The sequence below is a fragment of the Phoxinus phoxinus genome (assembly GCF_949152265.1).
Source record: "Phoxinus phoxinus genome assembly, chromosome: 25".
Classification (NCBI taxonomy): Eukaryota; Metazoa; Chordata; class Actinopteri; order Cypriniformes; family Leuciscidae; genus Phoxinus; species Phoxinus phoxinus.
Window position 1 is genome coordinate 24,398,134 of NC_136900.1, and position 21,505 is coordinate 24,419,638.

The following is a 21,505-nucleotide window of genomic DNA, read 5'->3' on the forward strand; positions in this document are numbered from 1 at the left end:
AGTGCATCTATCCATCATAAAAGTGCATATATCCATCATAAAAGTGCATCTATCCATAATAAAAGTGCATCTATCCATAATAAAAGTGCATCTATCCATAATAAAAGTGCATCTATCCATCATAAAAGTGCATCTATCCATCATAAAAGTGCATCTATCCATCATAAAAGTGCATCTATCCATCATAAAAGTGCATCTATCCATAATAAAAGTGCATCTATCCATAATAAAAGTGCATCTATCCATAATAAAAGTGCATCTATCCATCATAAAAGTGCATATATCCATCATAAAAGTGCATCTATCCATCATAAAAGTGCATATATCCATCATAAAAGTGCATCTATCCATAATAAAAGTGCATCTATCCATAATAAAAGTGCATCTATCCATAATAAAAGTGCATCTATCCATAATAAAAGTGCATCTATCCATAATAAAAGTGCATCTATCCATCATAAAAGTGCATATATCCATCATAAAAGTGCATATATCCATCATAAAAGTGCATATATCCATCATAAAAGTGCATCTATCCATCATAAAAGTGCATCTATCCATAATAAAAGTGCATCTATCCATAATAAAAGTGCATCTATCCATAATAAAAGTGCATCTATCCATAATATAAGTGCATCTATCCATCATAAAAGTGCATCTATCCATCATAAAAGTGCATATATCCATCATAAAAGTGCATATATCCATCATAAAAGTGCATCTATCCATAATAAAAGTGCATCTATCCATAATAAAAGTGCATCTATCCATAATAAAAGTGCATCTATCCATAATAAAAGTGCATCTATCCATCATAAAAGTGCATATATCCATCATAAAAGTGCATATATCCATCATAAAAGTGCATATATCCATCATAAAAGTGCATCTATCCATAATAAAAGTGCATATATCCATAATAAAAGTGCATATATCCATCATAAAAGTGCATCTATCCATCATAAAAGTGCATCTATCCATCATAAAAGTGCATCTATCCATAATAAAAGTGCATCTATCCATAATAAAAGTGCATCTATCCATAATAAAAGTGCATCTATCCATCATAAAAGTGCATCTATCCATCATAAAAGTGCATATATCCATCATAAAAGTGCATCTATCCATAATAAAAGTGCATCTATCCATAATAAAAGTGCATCTATCCATAATAAAAGTGCATCTATCCATAATAAAAGTGCATCTATCCATCATAAAAGTGCATATATCCATCATAAAAGTGCATATATCCATCATAAAAGTGCATATATCCATCATAAAAGTGCATCTGTCCATCATAAAAGTGCATCTATCCATAATAAAAGTGCATCTATCCATCATAAAAGTGCATCTATCCATCATAAAAGTGCATCTATCCATCATAAAAGTGCATCTATCCATAATAAAAGTGCATCTATCCATAATAAAAGTGCTCCACAGGCTCGAAAAATATCCATATTTAAAACATAAACGTAAAAAGAAAGTAAAATAACTAGCTTCCGGCCTAACGACATCTTTTAAAATAACTCTGATTGTATTCGTCTGACAGAAGAATGTCACACACACCTCGGATGAGTTGACGGTGAGTAAATCATGGGCTAATTTTCAGTTTTGGGTGAACTCTCCCTTTAACATGTCGATGGCTGCAGTGAATCTGCTGCATCAGAACGGCTCAGAGATTTAGCATTGGAGAGATTGCATTGAAATTTAGAGCCGTGGTTTGTTGCAAACAAAGTGGCATCAAGATTAATACTCTAGTGTCTCCATCTATGCAGATAACCATTTGTAGAGCTGCAGATTGCATAAGCTTGAACTGGCACAGAGAGAAGGGAAGTGTGTAACGTCGCAAGAATCCACCAGATAAGTGGAAGCGAGTGCCTGAGGCTCGTTCCCCAGAGAGAGTTACGGCGTGGTTAATGATTGGGCGGCTTTGGAGAGTGAATAAACGTCTGCTTCGTGAGCAGATGGAAACAAGGTTGGGTTTTACATCTCATTGTTTATAGCCCTCCAACCCCCAGTTCTCAGCGCCGCGCTTGCCTTAATCTTCACAATTAGGAGCGCTGTCTTAATCTGTCTTGAGACCAAACCTGTGAGAACGCCGAGATGATGTACAGGTTATCTGACTAATCGCTGATGAATGAAGACGCTGGGTGTGGAGAGGCTTTACTGTGATGTTCACGCTTCTGTGAAGGAACTGGAGATTGTTGGTTTAAGACTAGATTTTAATGCATAGTTGTTTTGTTGCAAGTCAATGTGTTAAAGTCTGTTTTGGTTTCTTAGAACGGTCAAGGAAGATAAAGATGTGGTTATGAAAATGTAGAAAATAGCCATTAGAAAATGTTTGGTGTGATGTTTTTTATTGGTTGTATAAATATATGTTTACACGGAAACGATCTGAAGAGAAAACGCAAAAGTGGCGTTGCGTTATCACTTTTTATTCTGCGTTTAGACGAGCGTTATGGGGGGAAATCTGCATATGGTGACGCAAAAGTGTGTGAGATTGGATGTAGTGTGCACTCCAGACGGCTAGGTGGCGATGTGGAGCACTGACAGTGAAAACATGACACAGTTTTTCATGATTAATACGGTAAAGCCGCTGCTTTAACCCTCTGTGCTCTTCACGTGTCGCTCAATAATGACAGAATTTTATTTTAGGTTATTTTTGTCAATGAAATTAATGCTATATTTTAGTTTGATAATGTTTTGTTATTTTCCTGTACTGGCGCATGCCTGTGACGTAAACGCGTACGCGACGCCTTCACTGTCTAGCAGACTTTTGCGTTTTTACAGTTTTTACCCTTTAGACGGGAACGCGACGGTGGAGCGCTTTTAAGATCTCCACTCTGGAGGGGGTTTCACTTTTTTGCGTTTTTAAGCCCCAAAAACGCCGTCGCCGTGTAAACGAAAGGCACATCCCATAAAATATTTTTACGTTTTCACCCGTTCTCGTGTAAACAGGGCCTTATAGAGCACTCTGTATGCTAGGGCTGTCAAAAACCCCGGTTTGTTTTTGTTAGCTTATCCAGTTTATATATATGACCCTGGAGCACAAACCCAGTCTGGAGCCGCACGGGTATATCTGTGGCAATAGCAACTATACACTGTATGGGTCAAAATTATAAATTTTTCTTTTATGCCAAAAATCATGAGGATATTAAGATCATGTTCCATGAAGATATTTAGTAAATGTCCTGCCGTAAATATATAAAACATGTATTTTTGTGAGTGAATGCAGCACAATCGTGAACATAAATGCATTTTTTTGCATCAGATTCCAGATTTTCAATAGTTGTGTCTCGACCAAATATTGTCCTATCCTAACAAACCACACATCACTGGAGAGATTATTTATTCAGCTTTCATGTGACGTATACATCTCAATTAAAAAAAATGTTTAACCATGACTGGTTGAGTGGTCCAGGGTCACGTATAGTTTATACAGCGCGGTGCGGTTGCGTTGTTAAATTGATAAATGGCGGGAAAAGGCTTCATGCTGACGAAAACCCTCTCAGTTCGTGGGAAAAATCGTGCAACGACAAACTTGACCAAACATGCACACCGGCCAGATCTGAGTGTGTTTTCATCGGCTGGAAACATCGTCAACAGAAAGCGCTCGGCACTCGCTCAGATCAAGTCGAGCGTCTGGTGTTCTTGACGAACAATATGTAGATGTATAGTAGAACTGGATAGTTTCTGAATGGCAGTTTTGTGTTAATGTATTAACGTTACATTACGCTGTGTGTTGAAGAGTGTTTTCTCACGTTACTGATGCACAGTTTTATGCACTATAATTGTTCTTGCATGCACGTTAAGGAAATTATATTTTATTCAAGAACGATCGTTTCAAAAGTTAATGCACAAGTCATTTCATTTCGATAAAAGATGCGTTGCTTGATTTGGTTTATAGTTGCTTAAAGCGCCCTCTTGTGGGCATTGGAGACAATACAGTACCTTTTTTTTATTATTTTTTTTTCATAAGTATTGCCTTTAGAATTTGAATTTTGCTAATATTTATGAAAGAAATATGAATTTATCTTTTCAGCCATTTTGACCGCTCTACTGTATAGGTTCTTATTGGCTGCAACATTCTGTGATTGTAATCTTTGTTTATACAAATGAAACCTAGAAATGCTCTGTACTGGTTATTTTTAGGTTGTCTCACACAAAAACCCTCTTGCAGAATTGCAAAATGTTAGTTTATGGTTACAAAAGTAGAATCTAAAGACATATTTTTTCCAACATTTTGGTTCCCCAAATAAATAACCGTACAGGAACCGAAGGCTGAACATGATCTGTGTGTGCAGGAAGAGCATCGTGTCGGGTAAACACGGGGAGAGCCGGTCAGGGTCTGTACTGAGTGAAGCACTGCTGTGGACACATGAGCCATGCGGGAGGATTTGCAGACACACCTGCACTTATACAGCAGACTGTGTGTGTGTGTGTGTCTCTCTCAGCTTATAAAAACTAAAGTAGTCTGCAGTAAAGGTCTCCGGTGCAAGGGTGCAAATGTCTCTTCAAAGCTGACGACTCGCGCTCGGGTTTCGCCGAGAGACTTGCTGACACGTAGAGGTCACCGGCACACACGAGTAACACACACACACACACACACACATATGTTCAGTGTTACAGAGTGGCACACCTGTGCATTGATACTCTGTGTTAGTTCTGGAAGCGGGCGCGCACCTGTTTCCCAGCATGCACTGGGCTGGATTGGTGTGAGTGAGATTTAACGAGGCTCTGAAGCTGACAGAATCAGACTGGGTTACGATTACGGCTCTCTTTAACCGGGCGCTGGCGTTGAGCCCTCGATCTGCACGCCGCTGGAAATAACATTAAACGCTTGCTTGCAGGGTTTGAAATTTACTTTTGTGCTCACCGGCCAGTTTGGCTACTAAATTATTAAGTTATCGGACATTCATAACTTCTAATAGCCAAAAAAATCAGATTAACTTCGTCACATCGTATACAGGTGAACCTGGAAAACAATTTTTTTTTGAAAATGGTGCAAAAGTTCATTTATTTCAGTAATTCAACTTAAAAAGTGAAACTAATATATTATATAGACTCATTACATGCAAAATTATTTAATTATTTGTTATAATGTTTGATGATTATGGACAGCTTATGAAAACCTTTTCACAATATTCTAATTTTGAATTTGGGGTTTTCATAAGCTGTGAGCCATAATCATCACAATTATAACAAATAAAGGCTTGAAATATCTCACTTTGAGTCTATATAATATATTAGTTTCACCTTTTAAGTTGAATTACTGAAATAAATGAACTTTTGCACCATTTTCAAAAAAAAATTGTTTCACCTGTAAATTATAAAATTTGGATTTCATACATTGATTTCTTATTCAAGCAAAATCCTGTCATCCAGCATCTCCTCCATTCCTCTTTCGTCCTCATCACCAAAAATGTGTTTTAGGTGGACAGATTAATACAGGACAAAGAACAAAAAATATGTAGGATGTTGGAAAATATCACTATTTATATCAATATCGATATTGCTTCCGTGCAAATGAACAAGCGTGTTATGTGTTGTGTAGTGACGTGTGTGTTCAAGTAAGCAGATACGAGCAGATTCAGAGCTATACGCTGTATTTAATATATCATGATGACTATTGATGATGAGTGTTTGCTCTAAATCTGCGCATATTTGTTTTACACGAACTTCCCCAGCAAAGCATAATAAGTAATACGCCAGATTGGCTCGTGATTTGACAGCGTTTCCCGCCACTGTTGATTTTTACCCGCATTTGTCGTGTTGGCGGGTGTTAATTTTAAACTCTGAATGACATTGAAGTTTCAAGTTTGGCTTATTTATATAGCAGCATTAAAACAGCAGCAGCTGATCGATGTGCTTTACAACAAGAAAAAGCAGTACAAAACTAATTTATAGATAATTTTTAAACTAAATAGCAAAAGAAAATCAAAATACAAACCAAAATAATCAAAATACAAACCAAAATAATCAAAATACAAACCAAAATAATCAAGTAACATTAAAATAAATGGAAAAATTAGTTTTAAGCAAAGATCTGAAATGGAAAGAAAATGGAAAGTGAAAGAAAAATCTATAATGTAGGAGCTAATCATGCTAATCTGGGAACGCGGAGCGATCCGTGACTAGCGGAGCGAAGGGTTGTGTGTGGAGAAGTTCAGGTGGATGTAACCAGCATTTAATTAGCAGGTTGGCTCATCTTGCCCCGCCGGTGGTCCCAGGTCCGGTTTCACTGGTAACGATTGCCGTTCCAGCAACAGCTGATGTCATGCTAATTGTTAGCAGATGTAGTGGTGTGTGTTTTTTCTCAGTCTCGTACAAAAGGCCAATTATCAACATTTCCCATTCGAGACATGATTCGAGTATTCTCCACTTGTGTCATTGAGATGGAGCGAGCAAACAGCCGGTTGTCAAGGAAACGCAGTGTGAAAGGCAGAACTAAACACACACACACACACACACATGGGTTTTGTCTCTCTTTGCAGTCGACTGCGGTGTGGAATTATGTCCTGGCTCCTCTTGATAAGCTGTGAAGCGGCGACTGATGCCCGCTGTGGAGAGCGGCTCGAATGTGCTTGCGGTGTGTGTGTGTGTGTGTGTGTGTGATGGGTAAGGGTGTGTGTGATGGGTAGGGTTAGTGTGTGTGTGTGTCTGTGTGATGGGTCGGAATTAGTGTGTGTGTGTGTTTCTATCACGGTGGGGACTTAACCCTGAATGCACACACACTCATGGGGACTCATGTCACTGTGGACTGAAATTGAGGAAACAAGCTTATAAAGCAAACATAATTATTATTATTTTTTTAAACGATGATAATGATGCAATTTTTTTCTAGAAACAACTTTGTTGTAATATTTTTTTGTTATCACTGTGAAGCTGCTTTGATACACTCAGTATTGTAAAAAGCGCTGTATAAATAAAGGTGACTTGACTTGTGATGGGCAGGGTTAGTTGTGTGTGTGTGTGTGTGTGTGAGATGGGTCGGGTTAGAGTGTGTGTGATTGTGTGTGTGTGAGAGAGATGGGTTGGGTTAGTGTGTGTGATGGGTAAGGGTGTGTGTGTGTGTGTGTGTGATGGGTAGGTTTAGTGTGTGTGTGTGTGTGTGTGTGTGAGATGGGTAGGGTTAGTGTGTGTGTGTGTGTGTGTGTGTGTGTGTGTGAGATGGGTAGGGTTAGTGTGTGTGTGTGTGTGTGTGTGTGTGTGTGTGTGTGTGTGTGTGTGTGTGTGTGTGTGTGTGTGTGTGTGTGTGTGTGTGTGATGTTTCGGGGTTAGGGGACAAAATATACAGTTTGGACGATATAAAAAACTATTACTTCTATGGAGGGTCCCCACAAAGGATTAGGTTGGGTTAACAAAGATAGTGATTGTGTGTGTGTGTGTGTGTGTGTGTGTGTGTGTGTGTGTGTGTGTGTGTGTGTGTGTGTGTGTGTGTGTGTGTGTGTGTGTGTGTGTGTGTGTGTGTGTGTGTGTGTGTGTGTGTGTGTGTGTGTGTGTGTGTGTGTGTGTGTGTGTGTGTGTGTGTGTGTGTGTGTGTGTGTGTGTGTGTGTGTGCACGGTGGAATTGCTTTGAGGATGGGGAGTCGCAGACGTGTGTACCATATCCCAGGCTCTTCATGATTCCTGATACTACATCTCTAAAGATGGCCCTGCTGCCCCCTGGTGTTGACATGAGGCTCGTGAAGCCAAGGCTGATCTCTGGCACTCTGTGTCTCTCAAAGTCTCGATTTTGCTGTACTAAATGTCAAGCACACACACACACACACACACACACACACAAACAACCTGCAGTAAGCTGGAAATAATGTTGACAGATCTGGACACCCAGGACTCTGAAGAATCTTTTTTATATTTGTATATACCTCAGCTGAATCCAGTCCAAAACAAACACAACATATATATCCAGACTCCATCCACACTCCTCACATTATCAGTTTATTCGCTATAGTTTATAAAACGGTGATAAAATATGAGCAGAACTCAGTTGATATCTGACAGGTTTTGTCCGTCCTTCTGTTAGACTGTCTCACACACACACACACACACACACACACATGAATTATGTTGAATATCTGTCAGCTGGTAAATTTAACTACACAATTAGATAATACCAGTTTAGCTCAACCAGTGACCAAGCAATGCTTCATTGTGTTCAGTGTGTGTGTAAAAAGAGCATTAGCAGTTACAGACACACACTTCAGCAGAACATGACCAGCTCACAGTGTCATAAATTTGACTGGTTATATCATTTTTGGTGTGTGTGTGTGTGTGTACTGTATATATATATATACAGAGAGAGAGAGAGATGCGACTGCAATGTCAGACCAGTGTCTCTTCTTCACTCCTCCTGCATACTAATAGCTTGTGCTCCTGCTGTTCCTGTGGTCTTTACACACGAGGACATCTGTGCTGACGAGTGTAATATCTGCCGTATACGAGTCATTTATCCTTCTGCCAACTAGTCTAAATATTGGAATCGTGCTCATGGGTGTAATATTTGCTGCAGTCGTCGCGTCTCAACCCAGATCCCCAATTGACCCTTCGCATGGAGCTTGATTGACAGGTGATCTGACCAATCATACTACGCCATCCGCCATTTTGTCGGACAAAGTGGTCAGGAGAGTTAGTAGATTAACATGGAGGATTTGAGCTTGAGAAGCGGAGTGTACTGACGTCTTTCCGTGGTTAAAACAACATTCCTTCTGATGTTCATTCATGTTTATTTGATGCTATAAATGAACTAGAAGGAAGAGATGATCGGTTCACGAGCGGCTTTAACTGAGGCGACACAGCGATCTGACACACACATTAAAGAGCCACAAAACGCTATTTATTGTTTACATTTCTTTTAAAAAATGACTAAATTTGAAAGGTGAGACTGTTTAATATCTAAAGTAAGCTGGTCTGTGTCTGTCAGTGTGTTGTCAGTGTCTCTCTCCTCTGCGATGTATTTCTCACCGCGTGAGAACATGGTGTGTGTGTGAGAGCGGCGTAGCTTGTCGGACATAGCAACAGTAACTAAGGGGGGCGGGTCTTTGCGAACGGTCAATCAGATATCTGACTGGAGGTGATCTCGTCTTGTCAGCATGCTGTGTGTGATCTGTTGAGCTAAAAGGTGCATTCATTCAGCTGGTAAAGTAAAAGAAATCAACGTTGTTATGTGTGTTTCAGTGCTTGAGGTCTTATGTCTTATGTTGATGTCTTTTCTTCAGGTATGCTGGTTGTAAATGTCACCTGGAGGAACAAGACGTATGTGGGCACTCTTTTAGACTGCACTCGGCATGACTGGGCACCGCCACGGTAAGAGGACCGTTATAAGATACAAGACCGTACTGTTTTTATAGGGTTAATAATTCAACCTAATTTATGAATATACGTGACCCTGGACCACAAAACCAGTCACATGGGTATTTTTTTTTAATTGAGATTATACATCATATAAAAGCTGAATAAATAATCTCTCCATTGATGTGTGGTTTGTTAGGATAGGACAATATTTGGTCGAGACACAACTATTGAAAATCTGTAATCTGAGGAGCAAAAAAATTTAAACATTGAGAAAATCTCCTTTGAAGTTGTGCATTTATGTTCACGATTGTGCTGCATTCACTCACAAAAATACATGTTTTATATATTTATGGTAGGAAATGTACTAAATATCTTCATGGAACATGATCTTAATATCCTCATGATTTTTGGCATAAAAGAAAAATGTATAATTTTGACCCATACGCTGTATAGTTGCTATTGCCACAGATATACCCGTGCGGCTCCAGACTGGGTTTGTGATCATGTTGTTACGTGTTCTACGTGTACTTACTATAGTAATAACAGTAAATTATGCATAATTACATGCAACTAACCCTCAAACCTAACCGTATAGTAAGTACATGTAGTTAACTAATATTACTCGCTACTGAAATAATGACTCTGTAACAATGAGACCTTAAAATAAAGTGTTACAGAATGCTCTATATTACCTCTGTATATATTCTGGCCACTGCACACTCCTGCTTGACGCTTTCATCATCTCCTCTGGGGTTTTGCAGTAATGAAGGGGTAATGTGTCAAAATGCACCCCCCCCCCACCCACCCACCCACACACACACACACACACACACCCTGCTGACACTCACCTTTTGAAATGCAACATCATGAAGGAATTGATTCCCATTCCCCCTATTCTTTCCTCCTCCTTGCATTGATCTAAAGCATTAGTAGTCCAGCACTTCAGTGACGATTCCACTGGGTCCTAATGCCGTGACCTCCCGCATGACCCTTAGATTAAGGGTTTTTATAGCTTGAGGCAATAATAATGAGCTACGGTCTGAAGAGCCTCCTTTTTTTGACCTTGCACATGCCTTTTACAGTACAGACACTCCAACATTTAGATGTTTTTATCATGCTGTAACCTGCCCAAGGTCAGATACCAGCCCTGCATGCTATAATTTGCTGTACATAATACTGTGTACATTTAAGAGACTCTGCCTTAGGAGGGAGCTTCTGATTTCTAATCGTAATGTTCCAGAAAAGGCTGTATTTCCATGGTGCACTTTATCTTCTGGCTGCAGGCAAACATTGCTAACACAGCATTAACCCCTGGGGAGAGCACCGGTGAAGATGATGCAGTGCTTTCATATGCGTTTCTTCTGTATGTTTGCGTTCCAGTCAGAGCTGCTTTGGGTCACATGTAGTCTTTGGAACAGATTAAAGCAATTAATGATGAATGTGAAAGTCATTCCTGTATTTTTGAGTTTCTGCTATCCCGATTGCAGAATTCTCCACTGACAGATTTTACAGTTAAAGGTGCACTGTGTAAGTTTTAGCTGCATCTAGTGGTGAGGTTGTGAATTGCACCCAACAGAAGTTATGGTTGCCGACAGGAAGTGATGTCGTCGTCTGAGACCGCAGAGAGTAGCCAGTTAAGCAATGAGGATTCTTCACAAAGATAAATTAAGAAATTAGGTTACTTAATAATTATTCAGTAAAACGATGTTATTGTGAATATTATTGTTACCTGTTCATCATTATGTCAGTGTTTTATCCGCCGACTTTAGCTTTAGCTTCTTATCATGAAGAACAACAGAGAATCTGCGTTTGTCCGTTCAGGGCCACCGTAGAAACATGTCGATGTAAGGAGACCCGCGGTGTGTGTAGAAACATGTCGATGTAAGGGGACCCGCGGTGTGTGTAGATAGAAATGTTCATTCTAATCTAATAAAAACACAACGGTTCATTATGTAAGGGTTTATACACCACTGAACACATAGTTATGTATGATATTGCATTTCTGTCAACAGATCCTCCTAAATATTACACAGTGCACCTTTAAGGTCCTTGCACACTGAGTCCGACATTTTCGTATGCGTTTTTTTCGCATTTGTCGTCCTAAATATTCGTCAAGCACAGAAACCTTGCACACTGGGTTCAACACGTATTAATTAATCCGTTGCGAAATAATACAAAATGGAGTCTTAAAACAGTGAGGATGATTTTGTTTTCCTCTCTCTTCTTAAAAAGAGAAAAAGAAAGCGGAAACATTGGGTCCATCCAATCCTGAGATTGCGTAAATAGGAAGGATAGTTCGCTGTGGGATTATCCCGAGCTATTCAAGGTTTCAGGATGTCAGTGGCTCAGTTTGATGCTTTGCTAGCGATACTGGAGCCACATATTAAAAAGACCACCAATTTCCGTCAACCAATTGATCCTGAACAGTTCTGGATTTTGGGGATCGCTTGTATGGTGGCTTTGAATAGTCAAAACACCTTTCAAAATGCTTGCTACTGATGCAAAAAAAACCCGCAGAATATTGAACCCAATCCGAATTTTTTTATGACTGATGAAAGTTTCGGGGTCAGTGTGTAGTTTTTTCACCAGACGAGAATTTCGGTGTGCAAGGACCTTTAGTGTAAACAACTACTCTAAAGTGACAGCAATGATTTGGGTGTTAACTTGTGGTCCAGTTAGTTTGAGAGAGATGACATTTTACAGTGCTGTACACAGTGACTTCACGCACCATCTGAAAATCATGCCTTGAGAAGCTGAAAAAACAGCAGCAGTTGTATAACCAACAATCGAAATATAGAACATAGCCTATCTAGTTCCTTCTAACCCACAGGACAACTCCCGACTCCTGTTAAATATCTCTGACATTACATAATCAACCTGTGATGTGTATCACATCTTGTCATTCTGCTGGTCTTTATAAACCTCAGTTCTGTTCTGGGGACTGGGGGCCCTGAGGTAGCTTTCTTAACGGCTTTGTTTTACTATGGTTCAATGCCTGTGCTTTGATCGAGCTCTTTGGTTGCTCTTGTGCCTTATCTGTTGGAGGATGTTATCACACTGCATCTAATCAGCAGCCAGGTCACCCTGGCTTAATCCTGCAGCAGTGTGGTACTGCGTGCCATTCATCAGAACAAGCATTGCTGTCTAGATCAGGGATAACGAGAGGATAAAAACGCACAGCACGTTGCTGGCTCTCCAGGGCCCACTGGAGAAGCACTTATAGCATCCAAATGTAGAGGCTGATTTACAAGAGAGGCCATTTCTCATCCTAGAATCTCTGCAGGACTGTTAGACTTTGTAGTTAGCAGATAATTGTGAGTTTTAGGTAGAAAATGGATGGCACTTATTTATTTTATTTATTGATTCTGAATTTAAAGGGATAGTTCACCAAAAAATGAAAATTAGCCCATGATTTACTCACCCTCAAGTCATCCTAGGTGTATATGACATTCTTCTTTCAGACGAATACGGTTATATTTAAAAATGTCAGAGCCGTGTGGAGCACTTTTATCATGGATGGATGCACTTTTATGGACTTTAACGGCCATTCACTGCTATTACAAAGCTTGGAAGAGCCAGGACACTTTTTTAATATAACTCCGATTGTATTTGTCTAAAAGAAGAATGTCATATACACCTAGGATGACTTGAGGGTGAGTAAATCATGGGCTAATTTTCATTTTTGGGTGAACTATCCCTTTAATGTCTATGGAAGAGTTGTTTTTCATATTCAGTTGAAATACATTTTTCCCTTACACTTCTTCAGGTTCTGCGAGTCGCCCACAAGTGACCTGGAGATGAGGAATGGCCGTGGACGAGGTAAAAGAATGAGGCCCAATAGCAATACGCCAGTCAATGAAAACAGTAACTCTTCTGATAACAAAGGCAGCAACAACAGCAAGACTCGAGCCGCGTCGAACAGCAAAGGGCGGCGGGGCAGTCAGAATTCCTCTGAGCGACGAACCCCACCAAACAGCAACCCTGAGGATATAAAGGCTAGTCCTTCATCTGCTAACAAACGCAAGAACAAACCTGCCTCAGACATGGAGCCCAATTCTAGTTCTGAGGACACTAAGGGTAGCAAACGAATGCGAACAAATTCGAATAGTGGAATACCTCATACTATTCTTCCCCTGTCCAACATCAAAGCTGAATCCTTGCCCCCTTCTTTAGATCGCAGCTGCCCCTCACCGGTTCTCATTGATTGCCCCCATCCCAACTGCAACAAGAAGTACAAGCACATTAATGGACTTAAATATCACCAGGCTCGTGCTCACAATGATGATGACATCAAGCTGGACATAGATGGTGATAGTGAGTATGGTGAGGACTCCACTTTGCACCCCGAGTCAGGTAGTTGCAATGGTGCATCCATTTCCCAGAAGGGTTGTGCATCTCCTGCAAGGTCGAACACACCCAAAGGTAGAGGATTTGATGCGCAGAGCCAATCGCCCTCATCGGGAAAGTTCAGCTCGAAGCAGCCTGGCAAAAAGAAACCAGAAACTGAGCTTGACTCTGTTGTGCCCATGGATGGCTGTGAGGATGGCCCATGTCTTACAGATGAGACGAGCAATGATGGCATTGATGATAAAAGAGGCTTGGATAAAGCTAAGAAGTCTGGGAGTAGTACCAAGGCAGACAAACTTGCTCAGAAGGCAATGAAGTCCGCAAGACCCCTGGTTCCCTCTTTACCTCCACAGCAATTGTACAACTTACCAACCTCTGGCTTCCCTGCTCCCAATTCTGGCTCCTCCGCCAGTATGGGCTCTGTGGTCCAGTCCATTAGCAAGAGCCCCCAACTAAAGTCCATTCAACCCAAACCTGCAGTAATAGGAGATCCCTCAATTAACCCAGTCTTGAGCGGTTCTAAGGACAAGAAAAAGAAAGATAAGAAAAAGAAGGAGGGCAGTAAGGAAGGAGACAGTCCAAAAGCCCCTTGCAAAGGAGGGAAACCTGAAGAAGGTAAGAGCCCATATTCTGAAAGCTCAGACCAAGGCAGTAAGAGTGAGGGACTGTTAAATGGATCCACGGATCCACATCAAAGTCGGCTAGCCAGCATGAAAGCAGAGGCAGACAAAATCTACAGCTTTTCTGACAATTCCCCCAGTCCTTCTATTGGCGTGGCTAGTCGGATAGAAAGTGGTGGGATGGCGCAGCCTCTTACTCCACTGCACGTGGTTACCCAAAATGGGGCAGATAACTCTTCTGTGAAGACCAATAGCCCAGCATACTCTGACATCTCAGATGCAGGGGAGGATGGCGAGGGCAAAGTGGATGGTATAAAGGTCAAGTCTGAGGATCAGGCAGTTCGGGAAGGTGCCAAGAAATCTCTATTCCCACCCCAACCACCAAACAAAGACCCCGCTTATTATCCAGGTTACGATACATACTACTCGCCCAATTATAGCAACCCAAACCCCAGTCCAGGAGTCTCTAACCCTGCCACATCGTTGCAAGATGTTGCAGTGAAGGTGAAAAAAGAGGAGGAACCAGAACCAACGATTGACAAGGGCAAATCAGAGCCGCCTGAAGAACGAAAGCCAGATATAGGTGTATCCTCTCAACAGCAACAGCAACCGCAACAGCAACAGCAGCCTTCGGTCATTCAACAGCGTTCTAGCATGTTCATGCAGCCCCTCTATTACAATCAGTATGCTTATGTACCTCCCTTTGGCTATTCACCAGATCAGGCCTATCATAACCACCTGATGAACACAAGCCCAGCTTACAGGCAGCAGTGTGAGGACCGACAACGACAAGCTGCTGAGCAGCATCGTGTTGCGGAGAAGAAATCAGAGGCTGCTCAGAAGGACAGGGAAGCCTCCATTAAGCAAGAAGAATGGAAGCAGAAAGCTTCGGTTCCTCCAACATTGTCTAAGGCGCCAAGCATCTCAGACTTGGGCAAGCCGTCCCCACAGAGCAAGCCCAAAGATCCCTCAGAGCCTGGCAAGTCAGTCATTATCCCCAAAGGGGAAGATGGCAAGGGACAGACCCAGCAAGGTGAGGGTTTGAAAATGAAGCTAAGTGAAGCCGGCCATCATACAAAGGATGATCAGAAGTCAGGCCTCGAGTCTGGAAGATCGGCTATGGAGCAGGCAATGTACATGTATAGACAGGTATGGAACTTAAACATTGCTTAAACATTATTTTGGTTTCTTTCTACGATACCATTAAAGAGTCATTTTCATCATAGTTTTAACCTTTATGGCTCTCTTGAGAAATGTAAAACTCTTGAGTGACATTTTAAGAACATGGTTATTAGGGCTGTCAAAATGTCTGAAAAGCTAAATTCGAATTTCTTTCTTAAATATTAGCAAAATACGAATTCTAAAGGCAATACTTAATGTTACAGGGGAAAAGTACTGTATTGTCTCCTATGCCCACAAGAGTGGGAGCACGCGTTCACTTTTTTTAAAGCGCATTAACTTTTGAACAATTGTTCTTAAATAAAATTGTATTTCCTTAATGTGCATGCAAGGAAAATTAGGTTACAATAGTGCATAAAACAGTGTAAGTGCATCAGTAACCTGAGAAAACTCGCTTCAACAGACAGTGTAATGTACCGTTACTACATTAACACAAAACAAAATAGTTATAAGAACCCTCACTATGCACTTACCTTTCTCTCATAATGGGCATTTCTAACTCCACTTTCTTTTCCAGGAGCCAGACTCGCGACTGTGGCCCTACGTTTACCCCAGCAAGTACCCTGATGCTCAGAAACAGATTGACGAGGAGAGGTGGAAGGAAGAGAGCAAACGGGATCGTGAACGAGGGGACAGAGACCGGGACCGAGACCGTGAGAGAGACCGAAAGGGCAAAGATGAAAGGTCACGTCCTAAAGACACTCCCTCTAAAGAGGAAAATAAGGAAATGGCAGAACCACGAACTTCATCGGCCCCGGAGGAGCATCGAGGAGTTAGCAAAGATCCACGAGCACATATGCAGTTTTCCTCACCTCTGCCGCAGCACCAGTCATATATGTCTTATATGCACGGATACCCCTATGGTCAAGGTTATGACCCCGGCCATCCGGGATACAGGGGGATGCCTGCTGTCATGATGCAGAATTACCCTGGTAAGTCCTTTTGTTGAGCTAACTATGTTTTTTGCTGTCATTTTTTGTAGGGATGCACCGATTTAAAAAAAAATGCCGATATCGAAAACCGATAATTCTTTATATTAGAAACTAAGCCGATAACCGATATATTGGCCGATAAATCTAAATTTTTATATAATTTGAGAGCCTGATTTAAAAAACAAGTCTCATTATTAAAAGCCATGTCCCAAACACACAATTATAATGTTCTCATTATAATGTTATGTAGCCGATATGACAGCGCTGCACAACTATATTTTACTTTTTTGTGATTTCAATCATATTTCAAGCTATTCAAAACCATCATGTTGAACTGCGCATCTGAACTGAGGGAAATAATCCATTATTTATCGGCTTTAATATATCGTCCAAATTTTATTTTTATATTACAAAATCTTTAACACATTTTTTTTATTCTTTATTAAGCTTTACATAAACAGGGAACCATTAACAGCAATACGATATGATAAAACAAGACTTCACATTGCCCTCATTCCTAAATCTGACAAGTCATACATGTTGTACTGAATACATAAATAAAGACATGAAAACGTATGAATACATAAACGTGAGGAAAGAGAATAATCCAATTAATTTGAGAAGAATGCATACAAATTATACATACGCATACATGTCATATATACACACATATATAAAGAGAAACTATATGTACATATATAATGGTAACACTTTACAATAAGGTTCATTTATTAAACATTATTTAATGTATTAACTAACATGAACAATACATTTGTTACAGTATTTATGAATCTTTGTTAATGTTAGTTAATATGAATAAAGCTGTTCATTGTTTGTTCATGTTAGTTCACAGTGCATTAACTCATGTTAACAAGATTTTAATAAAGTATTAGTAAATGTGGAAATTAACATTAACAAAGATTAATAAATGCTGTATAAGTGCAGTTCATTATTAGTTAACGTTAACTAATGTAGTTAACTAATGTTAACTAATGAACCTTATTGTAAAGTGTTACCTATATAATTATACATATTTTGCAATACTTGTATATCAGCAATATTTTTTTATCGGGCCGATAACATTAAAAATTAACATATATCGGTACCGATATATCGTGCATCCCTAATGTTTTGATGCCACCTTAGGAGACATGTAATCTCATCCATAACCAGAACGCTGATATTTAAAGGAAATCATTGTTAATTTGACCTTTCTTTAGGATCGTACCTGTCGCCAGGGTACTCTTTTTCTCCATATGGCAGTAAGATGCCCCCTGGGGAGGAGGGTGAGAAGGCCCGTGCCAGTCCTACGGTGAGCGGCAAGTCTGCGTCTGAGTCCAAAGCCCTGGACATCTTGCATCAGCATGCTAACCAGTACAAGAGCAAATCGCCCACAGTGGGTGAAAAGATGCCCCATGAAAGAGACCGAAGTGGGGGTGACCGAGAAAGAGACTGTGAACGTCCGAGATCTTCACCTTCTCAGCGGATCATGCCTTCCCACCATCATCTAGGCTATCAATTACTCCCAGGACAGTACGACCTGGCTTATGCTACAGGTAAGCTCTAATGCTAATGCTCTTTTTACACACACACTGAACACAATGAAGCATTGCTTGGTCACTGGTTGAGCTAAACTGGTATTATCTAATTGTGTAGTTGCTGACAGATATTCAACATAATTCATGTGTGAGACAGTCTAACAGAAGGACGGACAAAACCTGTCAAATATCAACTGAGTTCTGTCATATTTTATCACCGTTTTCTAAACTATAGCAAATAAACTGATAATGTGAGGAATGTTGAAGGAGTCTGGATAAAGTTCAGTTCAGTTCAGTTCAGGTTGACTAAAAGGGATGATTTGTAAAAGTTAGCTGGCATTGACTCTTGATTAAACCGCTGTTTAGAAAGTTTGATATCCACTGATACATAACGCCGTGTTTCTCCATCTCGCAGGTATCTCCTCTTCAGCCATTGTTGCGAGTCAACAAGCCTCTGCCCCTTCACTTTACCCCCCCGCACGGAGGTGAGAATGGTAAGATAGTTCATCTTTATCTACTTTATTTAGCCTATACGGTTTAGAGCTGGACGATATAGCTGAATATACTGTAATATTCACCTCTTAAGTATTTGATTTATATCTTTTTTGCCCTGAAATTGTTTAAAAAGGTGTTTTTTTTTTATCAGAGGAACCATTATTTTGCCATTGTTGCTTGTTAGATTCAACATATTTAAAGCAAGTTGGAGTAAAATAATCAAATTTGCTTGCATTTTTCACTAATTGATAAGTGAATTACTCAAATAAGTAATTTTTTGTTAAGTTTTGTTTTGTTTGATGTAGGCCAACATAAAAACAATATTTACTACATGTATATTTTTTTCTTAAAGTGTTGTAAAGAGTGCAAAAAAAATGCTATGGGGGACGTCCATGCACATTAAAATGTTTTAACCAATTCTTTAAATAGGACAATCTCACAGAAAATGACCTGCAGAAATAAATTTGGACTAAATTGGGTCTTTAGGAACTTAATGGCCAATAAAACGCACATTACATTCAGCTCAAGTGTTCACAACGTTAGTTAACTTTTATATCGCTGTGTATCATCCAGCCCTAAATTGTGTTTTATCCTCGACTGGTTCTTGACTGTAGTCTCTGCTGTCCTCTAGTGGGGAAAATCTCTTATATACTTTACCAAGGCCTCTTTATATGGCTGTTTAGTTACATATAATGAAGCATATACAGTCAAACCTTCAACATTCCTCTCATTATCAGTTTATTCGCTATAGTTTATAAAACGGTGATAAAATATGACAGAACTCAGTTGATATTTGACAGGTTTTGTCTGTCCTTCTGTTAGACTTGTCTCACACACACACACACACACACACACACACACACACACACACACACACACACTTCTGTTAGACTGTCTCACACATGAATTATGATGAATATCTGTCAGCTGGTAAATTTAACTACACAATTAGATAATACCAGTTTAGCTCGACCAGTGACCAAGCAATGTATCAGTGTGTTCAGTGTGTGTGTGAAAAGAGCATTAGCAGTTACAGACACACACTTCAGCAGAACATGATCAGCTCAAAGTGTCAATCATTTTTGGTCCCATATTTTTACTGGTGTCACTGTATGTATGAAGAATATTTGTGTATAATATCTCACAGTTTACTTTATTTTGCTCTCCTCACTTACAGAAATGAACTATAGTGTCCTGCACACACTAGTGAAAAAATATAAAAAATAATATCTGGTGTCTGAATAATTTTTGTGTCTCATATTTGAGATTTCATATGTATTCTCGTTCCCTCTCCAGGGAGAAGTGACTAGCCGCTTTTCTGCAGAAATGTGACTGGTTCACATGAGGACACATGGTGTGGAGCTTATAACATCAGTTCAATGATGTTCCTGATTTCTTTATGGTTCTTTTTCCCCGGACTTCTTCTCGGCGCCTTCGTCCAACAGCGTCAGAGAGGAGAAGAAGCAGATCCATACGCCTCCCTCTCTGTGCTGCTGGAAACATACTCAGGAGAGAGGAGACACACACTCTCGGGACACACACACGGACCCACGGAGTGTGGGAAATCTTCACTGAATGCAAGGACATTCCTGGAAGTCACTACATTGTGTTTAAAGCATGGAGTGCTGATGTTCTGGACTGCTGCTCGAGAGCCATAAGGATTATTGGTGTTTTTCCCCCCCGAAGGATTCCAGCATCTTCATCTTCACACATTTACACACACACTCTCTTTGTGGACACTATGCAAGTGGATTCGCTCACTCGGTTCATTCAGGGCAGTACCGCTGCGAAGCTATCGTTTCAACATACTTGAGTTTCCTTGTTCAACAGGCAGTTTCTAACGCACTTCCCTGTCTTTGACGTTCATAGTTATTTTTTTTTCACGTTCCTTTTGATTTTTCATTTATGGATGATGAACAAATAGCCCAAAGTCACTCCGGTAACTGCTTAGCATTGGTCGTTTTGCAGTGCAAGGCAAATGTTTTGTTCATCGAACGGGTGACGGGGCAACGGCTCCATTCTGCTTCGCATCGGTCGTTAAAGGGACAGTTCACACAAAAATAAACATTACCCCATGATTTACTCATCCTCAACTCATCCTGGGTGTGTGTGACAATCTTCTTTCAGACGAATACAATCAGTTAGATTAAAATATGTCCTGGCTCTTCTAAGCTTTATAATGGCAGTGAATGACCGTTTCTTTTTTGAAGTCCATAAAAGTGCATCCATCCATCATAAAAGTGCATTTCCATCATAAAAGTGCATCTATCCATCATAAAAGTGTCTATCCATCATAAAAGTGCATCTGTCAATCATAAAAGTGCATCCATCCATCATAAAAAGTGCATCTGTCCATCATAAAAGTGCATCCGTCCATCATAAGTGCATCTGTCCATCATAAAAGTGCATCCGTCCATCATAAAAGTGCATCTGTCCATCATAAAAGTGCATCTGTCCATCATAAAGTGCTCCACATTGGGTTTATAAAGGCCTTCTGAAGTGAAGCCATGCGTTTGTGTAAGAAAAATATCCATATTTAAACCTTTATAAAGTAAAATAACTAGCTTACACCCAAACTAACATACGGATTCCACTTAAGTCTAAAGCGCAACTTATGCGAGTAATGTGACGTACCGCTGATCTTTACGCTACGCCATGACGCACCACGCTACTTCTGACGGCATGAGTTGCGCAAGTTGTGCTTTAAGTGGAATCCGTATGTTAGTTTGGGTGTAAGCTAGTTATTTTACTTTATAAAGTTTTTAAAAATGATATTTTTCTTACACAAACGCATTGGAGACGCGTGGAGCACTTTTATGATGGACAGATGCACTTTTATGATTGACAGATGCACTTTTATGATGAATGGATGCACTTTTATGATTGACAGATGCAGTTTTATGATTGACAGGTGCACTTTTATGATTGACAGATGCACTTTTATGATTGACAGATGCAGTTTTATGATTGACAGATGCACTTTTATGATTGACAGATGCACTTTTATGATGGATAGATGCACTTTTATGGCCTTCACAACAGAAACGGCCATTCACTGCCATTATAAAGCTTGGAAGAGCCAGGACACGATTGTATTCGT

At 40.1% G+C, this 21,505-nt stretch overlaps 1 protein-coding gene across 9 annotated transcripts in view; it reads left to right on the forward strand.

Annotated features, from left to right (window-relative positions):
* The window catches only part of znf609a (zinc finger protein 609a), a 134,571-nt gene extending 114,732 nt beyond the window's left edge, over positions 1-19,839 (forward strand). For all 9 annotated transcript variants that reach the window (XM_079604651.1, XM_079604652.1, XM_079604658.1 and 6 more), the window contains 6 exons: positions 9,219-9,306; positions 13,061-15,410; positions 15,958-16,372; positions 17,593-17,928; positions 18,326-18,404; positions 19,702-19,839. In XM_079604651.1, the coding sequence (XP_079460777.1) occupies positions 9,219-9,306; positions 13,061-15,410; positions 15,958-16,372; positions 17,593-17,928; positions 18,326-18,399 (3,263 nt within the window). In that variant the 3' untranslated portion in view covers positions 18,400-18,404; positions 19,702-19,839. The remainder of the gene's footprint in view (positions 1-9,218; positions 9,307-13,060; positions 15,411-15,957; positions 16,373-17,592; positions 17,929-18,325; positions 18,405-19,701) is intronic.
* The last annotated feature ends 1,666 nt before the right edge of the window (positions 19,840-21,505 follow it).